Consider the following 19,455-nt stretch of genomic DNA (forward strand, 5'->3'; position numbering starts at 1 on the left):
CTTTTTTTCTCATTTAGCACGCCACACGCATTTCTGGTGGTAACCAATATTTATTGAAGCACGCTAAAGTTAAGCACTTACATTAAAATTTTTGCCAAGGAAGCGGGGTGAAGGATGAGGGTAGCTCGGTGCTCATTCCTGACGTCGGTCATGCGGTTTCCATGGCGTTGCGTTGGGTGTACGTGGTTTAGTTAGCGGGCGGGGAGGGTGGGTTAGTTGACAAATAGCGAGCGGGTGAATTCCACAAAGTCAAAGGAAGAGGGCAGCTCTCGGCCCTTGTTGTCAAGGTAGGGCTTCATGTGCGAGAGACAGTAGTCGGCTTGCTCCTTGGTCAGGTTCTGGAAAATGGGACGGGACGCGTTTCCGTTACGAGTTCCATTGCAGACGGACAAAGACGAAGACGGCGAGGCTCACCTGGTAGAGCTCTTCTTTGGTGACGTAGGGCTTGTTCTCGGCGCTTAGAGCCCGGAAGGCGCTCTCGATTTCTTCGCTGGACTTGACGTTTTCCGTCTCGCGGCTGATCATGAAGGCCATGTACTCCTGGAGCGACACGTTGCCGTCCCTGCCGGCGGCGACGGAGATCCGTCGCGGTTAAACGGACGCCCGCGACGCTGAGGTTAGTGGTCGTGTCTAACCTGTTGGGGTCCACCGTGTCCAGGATGGTCTCAAACTCGGGATCCGGTTCGCCCTCTTCCACCATGGGTAAGTCGTAACCCAGGGAGCGCAGGCACGACTTGAACTCCTGGTGGTTCAGACGTCCCGATTTCTCCTTGTCAAAGTGTCTTTCAGGAAGAAAAGAAGAAGCAAGTTGGTGAGCTACGACGTCCCCATGATTTGAAAAGCAAAAGGTACGTACTTGAACATCATGCTGAACTCCTTCAGGGCCTCCTCTGTGACTCCCGTCGTGTTCCTGAAGGTGGAAACAAAACAAAAATAAGGGAGGTAGGTAGTATTTGGGCAAATGGTGTTGGGAAGCAAAAGCTGGTACCTGGCTTGTATCTGCTGCTCCAGGTTGTGCTGCATTCTCATTCCCAGTTGATCCAGTTGGTCCCACTGTTGCGCCAAGCCCACCGTGCTGTGCTCCGTGTATTTGTTGTCCAAGATGAGCGCCTCTTCCATGGCGGCGCCCAAGTCTTCGATCTTTTTCAGCTGGCTGCGCATGGCTCGGATCTCTTGGTGTTTACGCTAGCAAAAGACAGAGCCAGACTTTGCCACATTTCGCCGAGGAATCGGACGGCCATGGAGGAGGTTGGGATTTTTTGGCTTACCTTGGTGGCCTCCAGCTGCGATTCCAGCGTCCCCGACTCTTCCACCATACAAGACCTGGGACAAAAGAAACAAAATGATTTCAATTTTTCCTATATTAAAAGTACTTTACTATTATGTGCTTTGTTTTTATTCTCATCTTTAAACAAATGTCTTGGAGACTTACCCGTCCAGAAGGTACGTCCTGATTTGCATGGGCGACGATTCCACCGGCGAGGAAGGGAAACAAAGTGTGTTAAATGAGTTACAACTTACTGGTTACGTTATTGCCCTTTATCGATGGAAGAGGCTTCATCTCATCCTTTTTAAAACTGGCCGGTCGTACGTACCTGGTCTCCTGCAGCCACTGGTGGAAAGCGTTGGCGTGCTGCGCAAACTCCTGCCTCAACTTGTCGTTCTCCTCCTGCCTTCGTTGCTCCTTCTGCAGTTCCAACTCTCGCTCCTGTCGGCGCAAACGGATCACAACGGTCACCTCCTCACTCTCACCGTCTGAGGGCGAATCCAACCTACCTTGATGATCTTCTGCAGGTTCCCCCACGTTTCCTCCAAGGCTTCCATGGTGAACCAGGTGTAAGGGTTGGAGAGCACCTGGTAATTCTTGATCTGCGCGTCCAGCTCGGCCAGCTGGTTGAAATCGGTCTGGGCCGAGGTCAGCGAGGAGCGGAAGGCCTCGTGGGCTTCGCGCAGCGCCCGGATCTCCTCCAGGGAGTTGCAGCGGACGGGGTCCGTCAGGTCCTCCTCGGCGTTCTCAAACCAGCTGTTGAAGGCCGAGGCCTTTTTGGCGAAGGTCAGGAACAGGTCTTCCACCTACGGGGGAAGAGGATAAAAACGACGTGAACGCCTGCCAACCTACCACCACCACTCTTTTTGTACCTACCTTCCGGAAATGCTCCTGAGCCTCCAGGAGCTTCCTCTTGCGAGCCTCCGAGTTGGAAAGCAGCTGGTTCCAACGCTTGATCAGGGCGGCGTGGCGGGCTTGGATGGCTTTGGCCTGGACGTGCTTGGCCGCCAACAGCTGCTCTTTGAGGGCCGTGATGTTGGTGATGCCCTCCTGCTGGAAGGCTTGAAGGCCGGCGTCGAACGTCTCCTGCGGGCGCCACAAATTGACGTGGAAACCCAAGACGTGGGCCGTCCGCACTCCCCTCCCGACCGCCCATCGCGCCAAATGACCTGCTTGGTGAGAAGGGTCTGCACGGAGGACAAGTCCCTGCCGTAGTCGTCGTTCTTCAGGCTGTTCTCTTTTTCTCCTGAACGGAAAGTCAAGGTGTCAAAAGGTTCCTTGGCCCTTTTTTTGTTTTTCTCCTACCGATCCATGACTCCACCACGTCAGCCTTCCAGTTGAACTGCAGGAAGGCGGAGTTCTCGTCCAGCTTGGCCTTCCTCTGAGCGGCGGCGCGGTCCAGCTCCGACACTTTGCCTCGCAGGGCGGCCATCTTGGAGGCGATGCTGTCCACGTGGTGGTTGTTCTGCTCCAGACGCCAACGAACGTCAGCGCGGTTCACACGATCGGACTCGATCGAATCGACGCTACCTTCTTGACCAGGTCGTCCCCGTTGGCGCAAACGTCGCCCACTCGGTCTCGGTGGACGGTGAAGTCGGTCTCGAAAGCTTCGTGCTTTTTCAGCAAGCCCTGCGTGTCCATCGAATGGAGACGTTAACAAAAATAAAAGACGTGGTCTTTTTTTGACGACGCACCTGCACTGCAGCCAGTGTGTCTCCGTAGTCTTCACCCCCGACTAAATTCAATTTTTCGTTGATCCAGGCTTCCTCTTCTTCCACGTTGGCCACAAACTGCTGGTAGTCCAGCGATTCCTCCAGTCTCTGTCCCCTGCACAAGAAGAAAAAAAGATGGAATCCAGTGGGAACATTTGCGGATGGAGACTTCCGTACCTGGCGCCAGATAAGTCTTGGAGTTCCTTCCAGTGGTCCACAAACTGAGCCAGCCTCTGCTGTATCTCCTCTTGGCCAATGGTGTTGTCGTCGGACAGCTTCTTCCCCGTGTCCAGCACCGACTGGAAAGGCAAAAAGAAGACGATGGCACCGTGCTGCAACATTTGCCGGCGGCCGTTGTACGTCAACGATGCTCGCCGTTACCTTGATGGCCGGTTGGTGGGCTCCCAACTCCGCCTCCAGCCTCTTGTGCTTCTTCCTCAGATTCTGAACTCCGGTCAAATCACGTCCGTAGTCTTCCGAACTCACCAGCAACTTCTTCTCCCTAAGTCGTTAAAGGACGGACGGAATGACGCAAGGACGTCGCGTCGGGGAATCGGAAGCGTCCGGCTTGGTTCCTCACTTGATCCAAGACTCCTCGTCGTCCAGGTCCCTGAAGAACTGATGCAGGCGGTGGGACTCGTTCAGCTTGGCGTGACGGCCGGCCGCCATGCTCTTGATTTTGTCGAAGCGCACGTTGACGGCGCCGCGCTTCTCCTTGACTTGAGAAGTGTCGAAGGCGCTGCTGAGCATCAGGCTGTCCGCCTGCCCGTTCAGGTCCTTCAAGCGATCCTGAAAAACAACAACACTTTTTAATTAAAAAGCCTTACTCTACATTCACTCTTATTTTTTGTTTCATTAAAAAGCCTTACTATACATTGACTCTTTTTTGGGAGAAAAAAGCCTTGCTATACATGGCCTTTTTTAATCTATACTAACTAATACGTGGTCTTTTTTTTAAAAGAAAAACAGCCTTACTATACATGGCCTATTTTAAGCTTTACTTATACATGGTCTTTTTTTCATTAAAAAGCCTTAGATTATTTTATTTTATTATTATTTTTATGAAAAAAACAGCCTTACTATACATGGATTATTTTTTTCAAGGTATACTAGTATGTGTTTTTTTTTGTTTAATTAAAAAGCCTTACAATACATTGACTCTTTTTTGGAGAAAAAAAGCCTTGCTATACATGGCCTTTTTTTAATCTATACTAACTAATACGTGGTCTTTTTTTTAAAGAAAAACAACCTTAATATATATACATGGCCTATTTTAAGCTTTACTTATACATGGTCTTTATTTTATTTTATTAAAAAGCCTTATTATAGATGATTTTATTTTGGATTAAATAATAGCCTTACTATACATGGCCTCTTTTAAGCTATACTCATACAGTCTTGATTTTAAAATGAAAAAGCCTTACTAGATATCTATTTTTTAAATTAAAAAAGCCTTATTATACATGATTTGGTCACAAGAGAACAAAATTATCCTCAGCTAGCATGCCGATCAAGCAAATGAATGGATCCTTGTCTGGTATTTCAGTGGAAATGACGTCTAAAAAGAGCATTTTGTGTGGAAATCCGAAGTGAGACGGGGCCTACCTCGTGGGCCGAAATGTCCGCCTCCAGCAACTGGTGTTTCTTCAGCAGGTTGTTGACGGAGGCCAGATCTTTGCCGTAATCCTCGGACGCCAGGAGCGCTTCCACCTGAAAGCAGGTCACCCGTGGGTCACTGGCGGCTTTTCTTATGGCGTTACGGCGTAATGGCGGCCAAGTCGACAAACCTCGGAGAGCCAGAAGTCAAAGTCCTTGATGCCCGTGTTGAAGTTCTGCTGCTTGTTGGCTTCTTTGAGCTTCTGGCTCTTCTCGGCCGATTTGTCCACCAGGAACTGCCACTGCTCGTCCAGGGCTCCCAGGCGGGCCTAAAAAAAGTGGAGGAACACAAAAAAATGTCATTCCAGCCTTAGAGATTTTAGCAGACCGGACAGCTGGCCGCCGGCTACCTTGACGGCGTCCTCGCTGCCGGCGCAGGCGCCTCTCTGGATGAGGGTGTTGCCCGTGTCAATCACCCCGCGGATTCGGTCGGCGTTGGCGTGGAGCTCCGCCTCAAAAGCCTGGTGCTTCTGGTGTTTACTCTAACGTGGTGGAGAGAAGGCAGACTTTAATTGGGACCTTGGTTGTCGTGTACGGGACAAAAACTGGAATGCAACTCTTTCGCTTGGCTTCCCCTTTTTCACCAAATCGTTTCCACACGGCTCTCTTGATATTGTCGGAAAACTCGCTATTTTTGCCGAGATGATCCGACCCCAAAAAAGATTTGAGAGTCGTGGATTTTGAACCCGGGGAGAATTGGAAGCCAAATCAAAAAAGGCGTTGCATTTAGTTTTTGTCGAGTTTCGAAATACTCAAATCCGTGGACGTTAGAGATCCAACCATTTTGTTACGTTGTTTGCAATTATACGGTGGGACAAGTAAAGACGAGGACGCACAAAACACACCATTTGGTCATCCCATGTCAAATACAGCCCTCAGAAATTGTTAGTTTCACACAGTTATTTCAACTCACGTTGCTTATCAACAAAGAAAAATCAACCTTTTTTTCCAATTAAAAATATTTTTTTCGTGCCCACGATGGGCTTACTTTTTTTTCCTGTCTTATATTCATTTTAAAATGATTTGTTTGAATTTTATGCAAGCAATCTTGTCCATTTTCTCCGTAAACCGCTCAACAAGTGTCAGAATTAGTAGCAGTAAAATAATCACATACATGAAGCCATTTGAGCAAACATTTTCTATCTAAATGTTATCTATTCCAAACACTCGGAACAAAGCTAGCGCTAAAATGAGTGAGGACGACAGACAACTAAAAAAAAATAAAAAGTGGACACAATCCATTGACTGCCAGTTTATGAAATCAATATAAAATGTAGCCATAATCTGTTGTATTTTGCTTTTGGCTAACAAGGTCAGCTAAGCCACTTTTAATTTTATTTTTCCCCAAAAATGTCAATTAAAAACTTGGCACAATGGATTGGGTCCATTTTGACATCCAATTAATACCCAAAAAATGGTTAGTGAACTAACTACTCCAACTTACCAGAAGCTTGGACAGCTACGAAAAAGCAACAACAACAAAAAAAATACATTAGGAAAGAATTGAGTTCAATGTCAGAGAGAAAAGACGCCCTGGACAAAGAAATGACAAATTGGCCAAGATATAATATGTCTTGTTTTAAAGGAATTGCTGTCTTCCCTTTTGTCATGCCTACCAATATTCTGAGTGACATTTACCTTTTTTTCATACTAGAAATCCTTGCAAAGGTGTTTTGTCTTTTCTTAAGCTACCTTTCATTAAAAAAATCTAAGATATCGGGGAAATGAGGTTTGGCAAAGCCGAAGCAACCAGTTTGCTGGGATTCAGAAAGAGTTTCAGCAGTGTTTAATTTTTGTCTGCAAAAAGATCAAAAGGATCTTTGGATGGAGTAAGTAGAATTTTGGCTAAAAAAAATGTAGGTCACTTTCAGCTAGAACATAGACGTGCTTTCCAATGACTGTATTGATTAGTACTTGGTGGTGATCAAATTTTGGAATACCTGAATGTTGGTGGGATCCTTGTAAGACTCATCTGTGGCGGTCTGCAGTTTCTCGCTGATCCAAGCTTCTATTTCATCCACGTCGCGACTGAATTGTTGCAGGGTCTGCGATTCTCCCAACTTGGAGCGCTTCTCGATCATCTGGGCCTTCAGACGACGCCACCTTCAAAAAAATCCACTCTTACTTTCACATACTACTTTAGACCGCATTCATTTCATTGCTAGCAATGTGTCCCGTCCCATAAAAATAAAATAAACCCCTGCATGCTGTTCACATCTTTTGAAATGGATTCCCACCTGTCGAGAACTTCATTGCGGCGACTGAAGATCTCCGGCTTGGCGTAATGGTCGGCTCCAATCAGCTGATTGGCGAAGGATTGCAGCGCGGCAATTTTCTCCTCCTGTCAATCCAGTCCATGACAGTTAAAAAGGTGCACAAATTCAAATTTTCATGTAGATCGAAAAAAAATTAGCACTCAAATCGACGTAACTTTTGTTTAAAAAATTCGACTGTGACATCACAACCAGAATCGAGCATTATTTTTAGCTTTCTGGGTTGCTAGCTAGCTAGCAAGTGTATGTTGAGGGAATGATTCAAGTGACTAGAAAGCCTACGGCTAGATAATGTGCTAGCAGACTGCAAAAATCTGCAGCTCCGAGATTTTTCAATGGGCGGGGCCAAAGTAGCTGAGATAGCACCATTAGTCAGCTTTTTTTCTGGTCAATTTTATGGCTAGGCTTGCCTCCAAAACAGTCCGTTAGCATTTGAGAGTCATTTGCTGTGGCGGAAGGAAAGACGCTCTAAAAAAAAAAAGGCTGGCTAAATTCACCTGCACGTTAATAGCTTTGTCAAAGTCTTCGTGCTTTTTGATGAGCGCCTCAACGCTATCCAGGGAGTCGCCCTTGTCGTCGCTGGCGAGGAAAGCTTCCCGCGCTGCCATCCAATTCTCGGCCTGCTCGCAGTCCCTGCTGAAGAGCTGTGGGGTGACGGCAGAAAATCAACAACGAAAGATGGGATAGGTCGGAGCCAGGAATGGGCAAAGTGGTCCTCGAGGGCCACAGTCTTTGTTCCAATCAGTTCTTTCATTTCTAAGATGTCCAATGGGTGAAAAGGTATCCTCTCGATGGGTTGGAACTCAAACCAGAAGCCACCGTGGCAGCCCTTAGTGGAACGCTTTGCCCACCCTTGGACTGGACTCCGTTCTTACCTGGAATTCCAGGCACTGGTCAAGCATCATGCGGCGCTGCACCCAGGCCTTTTCCAGGTCTGCGCGCTCCAGGTCCAAAGCCTCCAGCCTTTGCTTGATCTCCGGACTGGCGTAGTGGCCTTGGACCAAGAGCTGCTGTCCAAACTGCTCGAAGGCCTGGAACGTGCCAAGTCGGGCGTCTATCTCGGTGCGATGTTCCTGGAGAAACGGACGGACGGAAGCGAAATGAAGACCACGTGGCGCGGAACAAAGTCTTTCCGAGAAGCCGGCCGGCCCGAGTCATTTACCTGATGCCTTTCTAGAAGCGCTTCGGCTCCGGTCACGTCTTTGGCTAGCTCCTCCGAGGACACCAGGCCTCGAATTCCGTTAATCCAGGACATGAGGTCTCTGCGGACAACGGTTTGAAGACAAGTGTGATGTGACTTTCCCCTGAAAAGTCTTCCAAGCCATCCTTGGCAATACCCGAGATTTTACACCACTACTTTGCGACACACCTGAAATCAGACAGGAATCGCTGCAGGTCGTGCGAGTTTCCGAGCTTGTCCTTCCTCTGATCGGCGCGTCCGACGAGGCTGCTCCAGGCGGTGTTGAGCTCCGTGCATTTTTCCTGAATGTCGTCCACCGCTTCTGGGTGGGATTGAATTAGACGTTGCGCCGTCTCTCCCAAGGAGTTCACCTGCGAAATCAAACGAAAAAGTCCCTCAAACGTGGAGAAGGGTTCCTGGTACGCTCTGGGATTCCCGACGAGGCCAATGATCTTCTTCCCAATTTTAGGGAGAGCGTGCTAGCAAGACCGCCAACTGACCTTGTCCCCCAAAGCCGCCAGGTCTCTCTCAAAGCCCTCGTGCTTGCGCTGCAAAGCCTGAACGCTAGCCAAATCGTGACCGTAGTTGTCCGTGTTGAGCGCCTGGTTTTTCTCCTCGATCCATTCTTTAGTTTCGTCGGCATCTCTGCGGGAAAAAAAACCAAGTGTGACGTTCAACAGCAACATACCCGCCCCGCCGTCCACATACTGTGGGGTATTGATCGAACCATTAAGGTCATGTCAAATTTTCTTCATTTCCTGCAAACTGCAGTTGCAGAAGCTTACTTCACTCACAATAAATATTCCATTGACAGATATGTTTAGTAAAGTTTGGGATAGCAACTCCAGTCTAGTTGTCACCTGTGGAATCGCTGTACTTCGTGGGCGCTACCCAGCACGTTGCTCCTCTCTTCAGCCAACTGCTGGAGTGATTTCCACTGGTTGTTCAATTCCTATATGTTCAAATAATAATAATAGCATTAGCACAAAATGTCAGACTGGTAAAGATGGGTGTTTGCTATGTTGGAGGTATGTGTAGTGTTGTGTAGTTATGCTATCTCTCAGCGTATTTTAGCGATAGAAGAAGCTATAATGATAGAACCGAGCATCAATTGGAAGTGATAATAAAGTCAAAATGAAGGGGGCATGTTAGACTCATGTTTGTGGCAAAAATAATTACCGAAAAGTAAAGTTGAACTTGTTGAAATGGGATGTCGACACTTACCTTGATTGTGTTGAAGTTAGCCGTGGTTTGAACAGCCATCCGGATGTTCTATTGGGGAAAATGAAGGAAACACATGAAAGAGGCAATTAAAATAGCAACTATGTTGACGTCACTCGATAAGGATTTACTTATTATTTGGAGGAACTTGGCCAAACTAAAAGAAAGAAAAATTCATTCCTATAAAGTTTACCTTCCATGGAGATGCCGTTTTGCCGTCAGTTTCATCCTAAAAATAAAAATAAAACAAGCTGTAGGTCAATCCTATTATTGAATACAGTATAGAAATGCATTGTTTATTTTTCTTACAAGTTTGCCGGGCATTGCACCGAGCACTTCTTGTTGCTGCAAAAGTAAGAAAAACCTGCCTTGAATATACATTGAAAAAATTAATGCAACGAACGAACGAGAGAGAGCGCAAATGACCTGAGATGGAACCAGCGATTCCTCAGCCATCAGACCTTCCGATTCCAGTTCAGAAGCCACTCTGTTGATGTCTCTTAAGCGGGACTCGTTGGCTTTAAGGTCCTGAAAGAAAGAAAAAAAAGGATTTGGGACTATGTCTCAAAGCAGTTAAATGTTAAACTTCGAAAAACTTGAGTAACAAGAAGAATACCTTCTGGAAGTCGTCAAATTTCTTCTGCAGGACCTCCACCTGCTCCAGGTCGGAGCCCACTTCTTCGTTGGTGAGGGCGCTCTCCTTCTCGTTAATCCACTGCTGAAGCTCGTTGGCTTCCCGGAAGAGCATGAACTTCTTGCAGCTCTTCTCCAACATGTCCTTGCGTTTCTCCCCCAGGTCGATCAGTGTTCCATATCTGCAAGAGAGAAGGAGGCGTTAGGAAAAAGTAGACAGTCGACAAATTGAAACTAAAAATACCAGCAAAACAATGCTCAGCTGGGGGGGAAATAAGGACATGCCGTTCGGGCATAAAATGAGGATGAGGGCTAAAAACTGATCATTTTAGGACAGGATGAAACCTTTATGAGGGCATGTTATTTATTTATTTCAAAACAAAGTGCCATGAATGCAGCATTTAGCTTTTGTTTTGTTTTCAATTGAAAAAAAAAACAGGGAAAAACAAAGAGGGGAAAAACAGGTAGTTATAATGTGACCGGACTTCACAATTTTTCGATTATTGCGGCCATGTCTAGTCTAAATGAACCGCGATATTCGAGGGATTACTGTAATGCCTTTGAACAGTGTGAGGAAAAAAAAGTTTTATCTGAATTAAGGGTTTGCAGTTTAAGTTTGAAATGTTGAAAGGCAATCAACACTGACTTGACAAAGAAACATCTAGATTAAACACCATTTTCAGATGGTTAAGCTAAATAAATAAAAAATCAGGCTGCCGAATGTACTGCTCATTGTCAAAGACATGGCGCCCACTTATTAATCTTAAAAATCTGAAAATATATTTTAAGATTGTCGTTCTTATCTCGCTGTTTGACCGTTACTTTGTTCAACTTCAACCTATTTTTCGTCATTGTGGCATGATAATTCCGTCACCCGACGGGCCATTTGTCGGAATGCCCATTTCTAACTAAGTATGATGAAAACTTGCTAACACGGAACACAAGAGTACGTAAGCAAGCAAGTAAGCAAGTAAGGAGGCAAGCAAGCAAGCATCAGACTAGTTCCTACTCACAGCTCTTCGACCTGCTTCATGCGCATAGACACGCTGCAGGCCTCTTTGGTGGTAGGCCTGAGCAGTACCGGTACAGAGATTAGTACAGTGGTTAGAGACAGGAAAGGGGGACAGCGGAAGAGACCCCAAAAAATGGGGAAGAGGAAGAAAAGCCATCCGTGTCATTTGCTCTTACTGATTCTCAATTTGTTCTTGGCGAAGTGCGATGCTGCCGTGTTCCTCCAGGTTTTCCCGAGAGGAAGACTGATTGGGATCCAGCTTCTTCACGTAGGCAGCGGGAACGAATCCCTGACGGTCGTTCACCTCAACTTTCCACCAGTCCTGTGGGGAAGAAAATAGAATAAAAGTCAAACGTCATCCATCGTTGCAGTTAATCGTCTCATATTTTTACCTTGTTGGTGCTGTTGAGGAGCGTGAGAATATCACCCTTCTTCATGGTTACTTCACGCGGGCTTTTCTCCTGGTAATCGTAGAGGGCGAGGACGAGTTCCTTCCCGGTCTCGTCGTCTGTCGGGGCCACTTGTTGCTGCTCGTTCAAAATCAGTGATATTAATTACATTTTAAAAAAAATGCCCGGCCAATATTTCTTAAAGCCCTTCTGTGATTTAATACCCGGCAAGACGTGGCCTGCTCCTTCAAGGACTTGATGCTACTTCCGTAAGCACTCAGGTCCGACATGAGGGCCTCGTGTTTCTTCAGAAGAGCCTGAGCACGCCGAGATCAAACCAAGATGAAAAAGACAGAAATAGAACTAACATTCTGGTGAAATCAAGTCCAACAACGTACCTCAGCGGAGTCTTCGTCTTTTCCGTAGTCCGTGCTCCCCACGATGGGTTCCTTCTCCCACATCCAGGACTCGGCCTCGTTGGCGTCGGCAAAGTACTGCTGGGCCTGGAGAGAGTCTTCCAGGTCCTGCCTCCTCTGAGACGCCTTGGCCTTCAGAGTGTCCCAGCGCCCGTGCAGCTCCGACAGTTTGGCTTTCACGTCCTCGCCGGCAAAGTGTCCTAGGTGCCGAGACGGAGGTCAGGAAGGCGCGCCTTCAAATGGGCTTGTTTCAACGGTCACCTTCTTCCACCATGGCTTCTCCTTTCAAGGTGACGGCTTTGATACGAGGCTCGTGTCCAGTGATCTCGGCCTGGAGGGCCTGGTGCTTCTTCAGCAGGTTCTGGACTCCAATCAGATCTTTGCCTGAAGGAATATTGCCATTACAGTTTAAGATGGAACCGTGGCTCGGCTGATTGAGGACTAGCATATGCCGTACCTCGGTTGGAAGAGGCGGCGACGGGCTCTTTCTCCCGTATCCAAGTCTCCTCGTCTTCGACATCTCGGAAGAGCTGCTGGAGACGAAGCGAGTCGGCCAGTTTCTGTTTGCGGGCGGCCATGGGCTCGCGGAGGGATTCGTAACGATCGGCCACGGCGTCCTGTTTCTTCTGAATGTTGCCGGCGTCAAAGTGTCCGGCCTCTTGGAATTGTCGGGCTTGGATTAATATTCCGTCGATTCGATCCTAGGGGGAAAAAAACAACAACAAATGATGTACGTTATTGCGGTACTGCATTCAACATGTTCTCATTTTTAGGTCACGTGATCTGGAAGTCGTTGGACTTTGACCGTCAGTGACGTAAGGTCTGCGTGAAGACAGAACCGCATTTAACGACAAGAACGTTTTCCCATAGGTCTGAGGACAGCATATCTTTTTCCTGTATTCTTTTTTTAATCAGGTTAAGCTTGGTTTCCAGGGTAATTGCTCCCCGCTTGGTGGAACCCGAAGATTGAATAATTCTCCATATCTGGTCCGGCGATGACGTACCTGGTGAGCGGTCACGTCGGCCTCTAGGAGGGCGTGTTTCTTCTGCAGGTTCTGAACGCTGGTGAGATCTTTCCCGTAGTCTTCTGAGGCCAGGTGACCCTCCACCTCGTACAGCCAGAGCTCAATGTCCTCCACGTTTCGGTTAAACTGCTGCTGTTGGTTGGCCTCACGGAGCTTGATACCTTCAAAAAAAAAGAAGGAAAGAAAATGTCATCTGCGTACGATGTTACCGTTTGAGATTTTTGCGTTTTTTTAGAGGATACCTTTGAGCTCGGTGGCTTCTAGCAGTTTCTTCCACAAAGAGCTGACCTCTTCCATACGGCACGCGACCTCCGTGGAGGCGTAGTGTTTGCCGTCCAGTAACTCTTGGCCGGACTTTTGCAGGGCATCGATGCGGCTCTGGTTGGCGGAGAGCTCCGCTTCGAAAGCCTGGTGTTTCTGCACCTTGCCTTGCAGGTTAGATGGGTCCTGTTTTCCGGGAGAAAAAAAAAGGAAATCCTTTCTCTGTTCTCCTCACCTTACCAAACCATGAAAAAAAAAAAAAAAAAAGCACAAAACTGCCTATTCTAAATGTACCTTGTAAGCTTCGTCGCTAGCCGTCTTCATCTTCTCGTTGATCCAGCTTTTGAGCTCGTCAGAATCCCTGAAAAATTGCTGCAGGTGGAAAGAATCCTCCAAGGCGGAACGTCGAGACTGAGCGCGCTCGTGCAGGGCGTTTCGGCGACTGAGAAGCTAAAATGCACACGGACAAAAAAACAATTATTTTTGTCCTGAAAAATGTGGAAAATATTGTTTATCAATTTTTTTTACCGCATCTCTGCGAGTAGCGACATCCTCAAATGCATAGTGGTTGTTCTGGATAAGTTTGGTTGCAAATTCATCCAGAGCCTAAAAGGATGGAGGAATAAGAGCAAAAAAAGTACATCAGCCCAGGAATAAAATGATGAACTTGTCACAAAAGTTCGTGAAAATCCTCAACTCACAGTGATCTTCTCTTCTTGAGCACTGAGAGACTTCTCAAAGTCTTCATGTTTCTTCAACAGGGCCTCCACGCTGTCCAGCGAGTCGCCCAGGTCTTCGTTCAAGAGGAAAGCCTTGACGTCGGAGCGTGGAAGAGCGCAAAAATCAATACGGCAGTCCTCCTCCGGCATCCCCATTTTTTCCATCCTAAAAGAGTCCCCGTTACCTCTTGCTTGCTCATCCAGTTGTCCACTTGCTCCGTATCCCTGTAGAAGAGCTGAAGATCCATGCACTGCTCGTACTGCTGCCTGCGAAGCTCCCACAGCTCCAGCAGAGACTCTTTTTCCTCGGTGAGGAGGCCAAGCTGGTGTGGAAGGTGTTTGGTAAGGTCACACTTTCTCCTGGTGGCGGTCGTAGACAGTTTTACCTTTTCCTTGACTTCGTCGCAGGCGTAATGTCCGGCGTTCACCAAAATCTGACCCGCTTCATCGGTGGCTCGAAAACTATCCTCGTGGGCGTCGATCTCTCCCTGTAAAAAAAAAGAAAAGAAAAACAAGACATTGAATCTCAACATGTCTTGAAATAACAGATAAAAAACACGACAAATAAAATTCAATTTGTCCAATTTTGGGTTCAATAAAAACAATCTAACACAAGTCAGCTAAATTATATTTGGACATAATCATCATATCACACATGACTTACTGCCTAACTTAAAGTTGGTCATCGGCCTGCAAAACAACATTTACACGCAGGCTTTGAAAGTATTGGACATTTACTTTGTGTTCCTGATGGCGGTCCAGCAGGGCCTCGGCTCCGGCGACGTCATTGGCCAGTTCGTCGGCGTTGATTAGGGCCTTCATTTCCGTCACCCAGCTGGTGAGATCTCGGAAGTCCGCGGTGAAACGCTGCAAGCTAGAAATCAAACAAGAGGGGGATGTTTTGGAGTGATATAGCGAGCCAATCGTTCTTTGGGTTTCCTCAAAGTCTGCTTAATGCACTGCAGTGCTTTTGGCGTTATACCGGTTGGCGTCGTTGAGGCGCGCGTGGCGCTCGGCCGCCAGGCTTCGAATGCGCTCCCAGTTGGTGACCAGTTCGTCTTTCTTCAGAAGGATCTGGGACGCATTTTGGGGATGCGTTTCTTGCAGGTGCTCGGCATCGGCGCCCAGCGTGTTGACCTGATGGAAAACAACGGGAACATTTGGCCAACCAGTCGCTGACGGCTGGCGTCGGTCCGACAGACGGCGGCGGCGTCCTCACCTTATCTTCTAGAGCGGCCAAGTCCCTGGCCAGACCCTCGTGCTTGCGCAGGAGAGCCTGCACGCTGGCCAGATCGCGGCCAAAGTCATCGGAGGCCATGAGTTGCTCCTTCTCTTTAATCCAGCTGATGGTCTCGTCCACGTCCCTGCGGGAAGGGAAGGCGCGGGTCGGTCGGGGCGGACGATTGACATGGACGTTCCTCACCTGTTGAAACGCTGGACTTCGGCGGCTCCGAAAAGCTTCCCTTGTCTCTGCTGGGCCAGGTCCTTGAGTCGGCGCCAGGCGGCGTCCACCTCCTCTTGCTTGGAAGCGATCAGCTCGGCCTCGGGGTGCTCTTCTTGCCTCAGCTTGGCCGCCAGCTGGTTGACTTCGTTCACGCGTTCCTCGTGAGCGGCCAGGTCCGTCTGGAATTCTTCAAACTTCTTCTGCAGGAGCTCCACATGTTCCAGGTCCTGGCCCAGCTCCTCCGACGTCACGATGGCTTCCTGTGGCGAGACGAGGACGCCGCGTTGGGAGAAAAATCGAGCAAAGCCACTTTGAAATAAATCCCCTCCGTCCCTTTTTTTTTTTTTACCTTATCGCTGATCCATCCCAAGGTATCTTCACACTCGCGGATGTATTGAACGAGTTTTTGGGCCTGCAGGAGATGCATTCCCTTCTCCTTGGTTCTCAGCAGCAGGAGATCCCAGAGACGACGAAGCTCCTCCAGTCGAGTCTGGTCCGGCGTGGAGAGAAGGCGACAATTAAAACACAGGCCCAAAACGCCAAATTTCCTTCCAATCGTTTAACCTGAATGTTCACCCTTTTTTTTTTTTTTCGAAAAGTTCCACAGCATTCCAGAGTCATTCTTCAAGCACATCAACTCATCACCTACCAGAATATACTCAGCCATATTAAAACTTGAAAATACTGGTCTCTGTTGAGTCCGGTAAGGCGTGTAGGACTGAGTGAGATTCAAGTATTAAAAGAACAACAACTTTTTTGGACACTCCCTTAATCACCACCACCACCACCACCAAAAAAAAAAGTCTATCAGTCCGGCCTAAGATGAATTAAATCCCAAATAGCTTATTTTGCCTTCAGACCGGCTATGTTTTTTTCCCAATTTAATTAGGGAGAAAAAGGGAGATTAAAGCCACAGTATTACGAGAATTAAGTCATACATTGTAGTATTACGAGAAAAGTAGGACTAGATTCAAGTTGTAATATTAAGATATATATTTTTTATAAGACATGGTGGCTATGGCAAGGGTGTGAGACTCGGGTTGGTTCGCGGGCCGCATTAACGCCAACTCGATTTAATGTGGGCCGGACCATTTTAGATAGAATATTTAGATTTTTTTATAAATGGATTAAAATAACTGAATATTCAGTTTTTTATAGATCTAAAACAATGTTTATTTTAGCTTTTTTTAAATATATTTTTAGATTTTACAAAATGATTTTTGAACTAAAAACAGAAAAAATGGGTTACAAAAATACAATTATTGATTTCAAAGGGGGAAAATCAGGAAATTTAATATACAGCTATACTCTTCATTTTAATTTGATCCTAAAACAGAAAGTCGGCACTCATGTTTGACTTTCTCGGGCCGCACAAAATGATGCGCCGGGCCAGATTTGGCCCCCGGGCCGGCACTTTGACACCAGTGGGCTACGGTAACGCTTAAGTCAGATGACCAGGGCGTTGCTTGGTTTCATAGACTTTTGACGACCCGTCAACACAAAACTACTTTTGGCTTAAAATCAGAGGCGATGGACGCATTACTAGACAAAATAACAAAATTAAAAGGTGTTATATTTCTTGTTTTTTTTTTCATGATAAGAACTAGAAATTGTTTGGCGGACTTCCACTTTGAGCGACATTAATGTACAATGCCATTTGGCATGGCGCAAAAAAAAAAAACACGGCAGAACGCGGCAGTCGTGTCGAGTTACCCGAATGGTTTCGGAAGCAAAATGGCCTTCGTTGATCATCAGGTTCCCGGTTTCGTTGAGTTTGATGATGGCCCTGGCATTGGCCTGAACTTCCGCTTCGAAGGCTTGATGTTTCTGCAGCTTTCCCTGAAAAAAAGCAGGCGGAAACAAATTGGTGAAAATGGCGCCAAATATTGCCCAATCGACGGCCGGCAAATCCTTTTAAAGAGTGTGGCCCACCTGCAGGTTAGAGGGGTCCTTGTAGTTCTCGTCAGAGGCAATTTGCAACTTCTCCTGGATCCACTTCTCCAGCTCGTCCGCATCGCGGCGGAAAAACTGGAAGCGGTACGAGTCCTCCAGCTTCTGTCGCCGCATGATCGACAAGTCCTTGAAGCGCCTGTAGCGATCCAGGACCTGCTGCCGGCGCTCTTGGATGTCGTCGGCCGTCTCCAGAACTTTAGCTCCGGTCGTCTCCATTTTTCTTGGAAGAATAGATTCCTATTAGCATTCATTGGATCGTCCACATTTTTGGTCTAATTTGGACACATTTTGGCTATAGTTTTTGGAAAGACGTGATAGGGTGAATTCAAAATACCTTGAAACGGTCTTTGTATTTGAACTGTAAAGTCTACCAATTCTTGACTAGTGATTGTTAGCTAGGAGTAGCTAACTTGCTGACCGCACTGGTCCGACTGTCCATTGTTGTTCTCTCACAATTTGGGTGGTGTCGGAGCTACATTCTTTTGTTGGAGCTTGGCCGGAGTTGGAATTTGATGACCTCGCTCTGCTCCAAATCGGATAAGTGGAAGTATTCAGACGGAAAAAATGATGGTGTTGCCCTCTTTGGCTTTTAGCGAGGTTACTTTTTTCGGACTGGGAATTCTGCAGGATTTTATTGCATAAATTATGAGCCAAAAAAAAATCAATGGACAGTATAAAAGTCTCTTTCGGACCAGTCACCATTTTATAAAAAAAAAAAGTAAAAATGATCAATGATCTTCGTTCAGCTTACCCCTTCAAGAGTCCTAAATGCGACATTTTATTTTATTCTGAAGGATTTCAGTGGAGAAATAAATCAAATAGTATACTGTGGTAAAATGCAATTAAAGCAATGACGGGGCAAATATGGGCAACAACCTACATGATCAGAATTTAAAGTGCTATTTTGGGAGTTTCTGCTATTGAAATAGTCAAATAAAGCCTCTCAAAATACAGAAAAGTGCATGTCTTTATTTCTCTGCTTCACATACCATCAAAATAAACATTTATTTGAGAGACCTAAATCTGAGACCTTAGCATTAAAAAAAATGTGTGGCTGATTTACATAAGCATTTGTCAATAGCTCGAATCGCCCCGTTAGAATATCTAGAAACGCAACCAAAAGGGGTCAACGACGCCATTTTTTCTTGATAATTCTCCACCGGGATGTCGACGAGTGATATTCTTGTGCGTGAGTCATCAAGCGTTATGCGGAGGAAAAATGTGTCGATGGTTAATAGTGAAAACGTCCTTGAGGGAGTGAGCTATAACGGAGTGCGGCATTGCACCCCCGCTGGGCGGTTCCCGACATCTGAAATGGCCGACATAGACAAGATCTTCCTTCCGTCGTCAAACCCTACAAACGCCAAATTCGTCATTTAAATTCGCCAGCAACCTCAAATCCCCCCATTAAAAATACATATATATGTAAATAGCCCATGCAAAAGCTGCAATATCAGATATTTTCATTTGCGTCACTGCATCGATCTAATAATATCGACTCAAAGGGAATTGCAGAATAACGGGCCGATTTCGATCTATCCTGACATTTTTGCGACATATCGACACTTTCTGGCAGTTGGAGTTTATGTGATTTTGAATACGTATTATCATGCACGACTCTTTTATTCGTTTTGCGTCCAAAAAGGCAGGTGTAATGGTGGCGTATTTATTAAATATTAACGAGGCGAGCGTTATCGCGGCGACTCCCTTATCAGGCAGGCCACTCGTCTAAAGCGGCCCTAGCGATCACAAAATACGCATTCCGACTCATTCCCATCGATTAAAATGTTGAGTGAACGTAAAAGTGAACCAAGCAGAGGAATGCAGTCCGTTTGCGTGAGTTAGCCGCTAAGCTAGCGGCCGACGGACATTAAAGATTTACAATGACATAACTCGTTTGTGCATTTAACATTGAACCCGCATGGTATATAATTGCATTATATAAAACATGAGGTTCTTGGAGCATAATTCTTACCTCTCTGGACTTGTCAAACAGAAGAGAAAGAAGTATTTATGTGGTGCTCCAGCAAGCTAGGTCGTCGAAGAATGACCGGCTGTTCTTGCGTTTGTTTTTTTTCCCACCACCTCCCAAAAGTATGACGTCAGTTCTGCAGCACTAACACGTACCGGAAGTTGTTCTTCATGACGTTCACAAGAATAAAAGAATGTGGAGGTTCACGTAGCGGGCATTTAGTGCAGTTTTTTGGTGTAGTTTCTTTGTCTTACGTGTTTATCCAGCGATTGAAATCTAATGGTTTTGGTAACCAGATCGCGCAAAATTTAAAGGTTATCTC

General features: G+C 46.7%; 1 protein-coding gene across 6 annotated transcripts; it reads right to left on the minus strand.

Moving 5' to 3' along the window:
- Positions 1-30: 30 nt before the first annotated feature.
- sptan1 (spectrin alpha, non-erythrocytic 1) lies at positions 31-19,256 on the minus strand. Of its 6 annotated transcripts, XM_077621915.1 has the most exons (56): positions 19,137-19,256; positions 17,141-17,381; positions 16,922-17,047; positions 15,558-15,698; positions 15,188-15,468; positions 14,984-15,128; positions 14,747-14,901; positions 14,503-14,638; positions 14,151-14,252; positions 13,950-14,087; positions 13,747-13,857; positions 13,574-13,651; positions 13,340-13,495; positions 13,027-13,231; positions 12,764-12,945; positions 12,217-12,460; positions 12,021-12,143; positions 11,742-11,959; positions 11,568-11,660; positions 11,347-11,481; positions 11,131-11,276; positions 10,956-11,012; positions 9,926-10,124; positions 9,736-9,837; positions 9,619-9,654; positions 9,503-9,538; positions 9,313-9,360; positions 8,949-9,040; positions 8,589-8,733; positions 8,278-8,459; positions 8,071-8,170; positions 7,784-7,981; positions 7,406-7,552; positions 6,873-6,976; positions 6,576-6,738; positions 6,080-6,094; positions 4,986-5,117; positions 4,767-4,904; positions 4,585-4,689; positions 3,560-3,768; positions 3,361-3,481; positions 3,157-3,278; positions 2,962-3,094; positions 2,798-2,896; positions 2,573-2,732; positions 2,437-2,513; positions 2,144-2,353; positions 1,777-2,073; positions 1,596-1,708; positions 1,433-1,450; positions 1,269-1,323; positions 989-1,185; positions 857-910; positions 636-782; positions 415-562; positions 31-338 (listed from the first exon to the last, which is right to left on the minus strand). In XM_077621915.1, the coding sequence occupies exons 2-56, from the start codon at positions 17,375-17,377 to the stop codon at positions 213-215; spliced, it is 7,437 nt and encodes a 2,478-aa protein (XP_077478041.1). In that variant the 5' UTR covers positions 17,378-17,381; positions 19,137-19,256; the 3' UTR covers positions 31-212. The 6 variants fall into 6 exon arrangements, with proteins under 6 accessions (XP_077478041.1, XP_077478044.1, XP_077478043.1 ...); XM_077621918.1 differs by lacking the exon at positions 10,956-11,012; XM_077621917.1 differs by lacking the exon at positions 6,080-6,094.
- Positions 19,257-19,455: the final 199 nt, after the last annotated feature.

This window comes from Stigmatopora argus, chromosome 16 (genome assembly GCF_051989625.1).
Source record: "Stigmatopora argus isolate UIUO_Sarg chromosome 16, RoL_Sarg_1.0, whole genome shotgun sequence".
Lineage (NCBI taxonomy): Eukaryota > Metazoa > Chordata > Actinopteri > Syngnathiformes > Syngnathidae > Stigmatopora > Stigmatopora argus.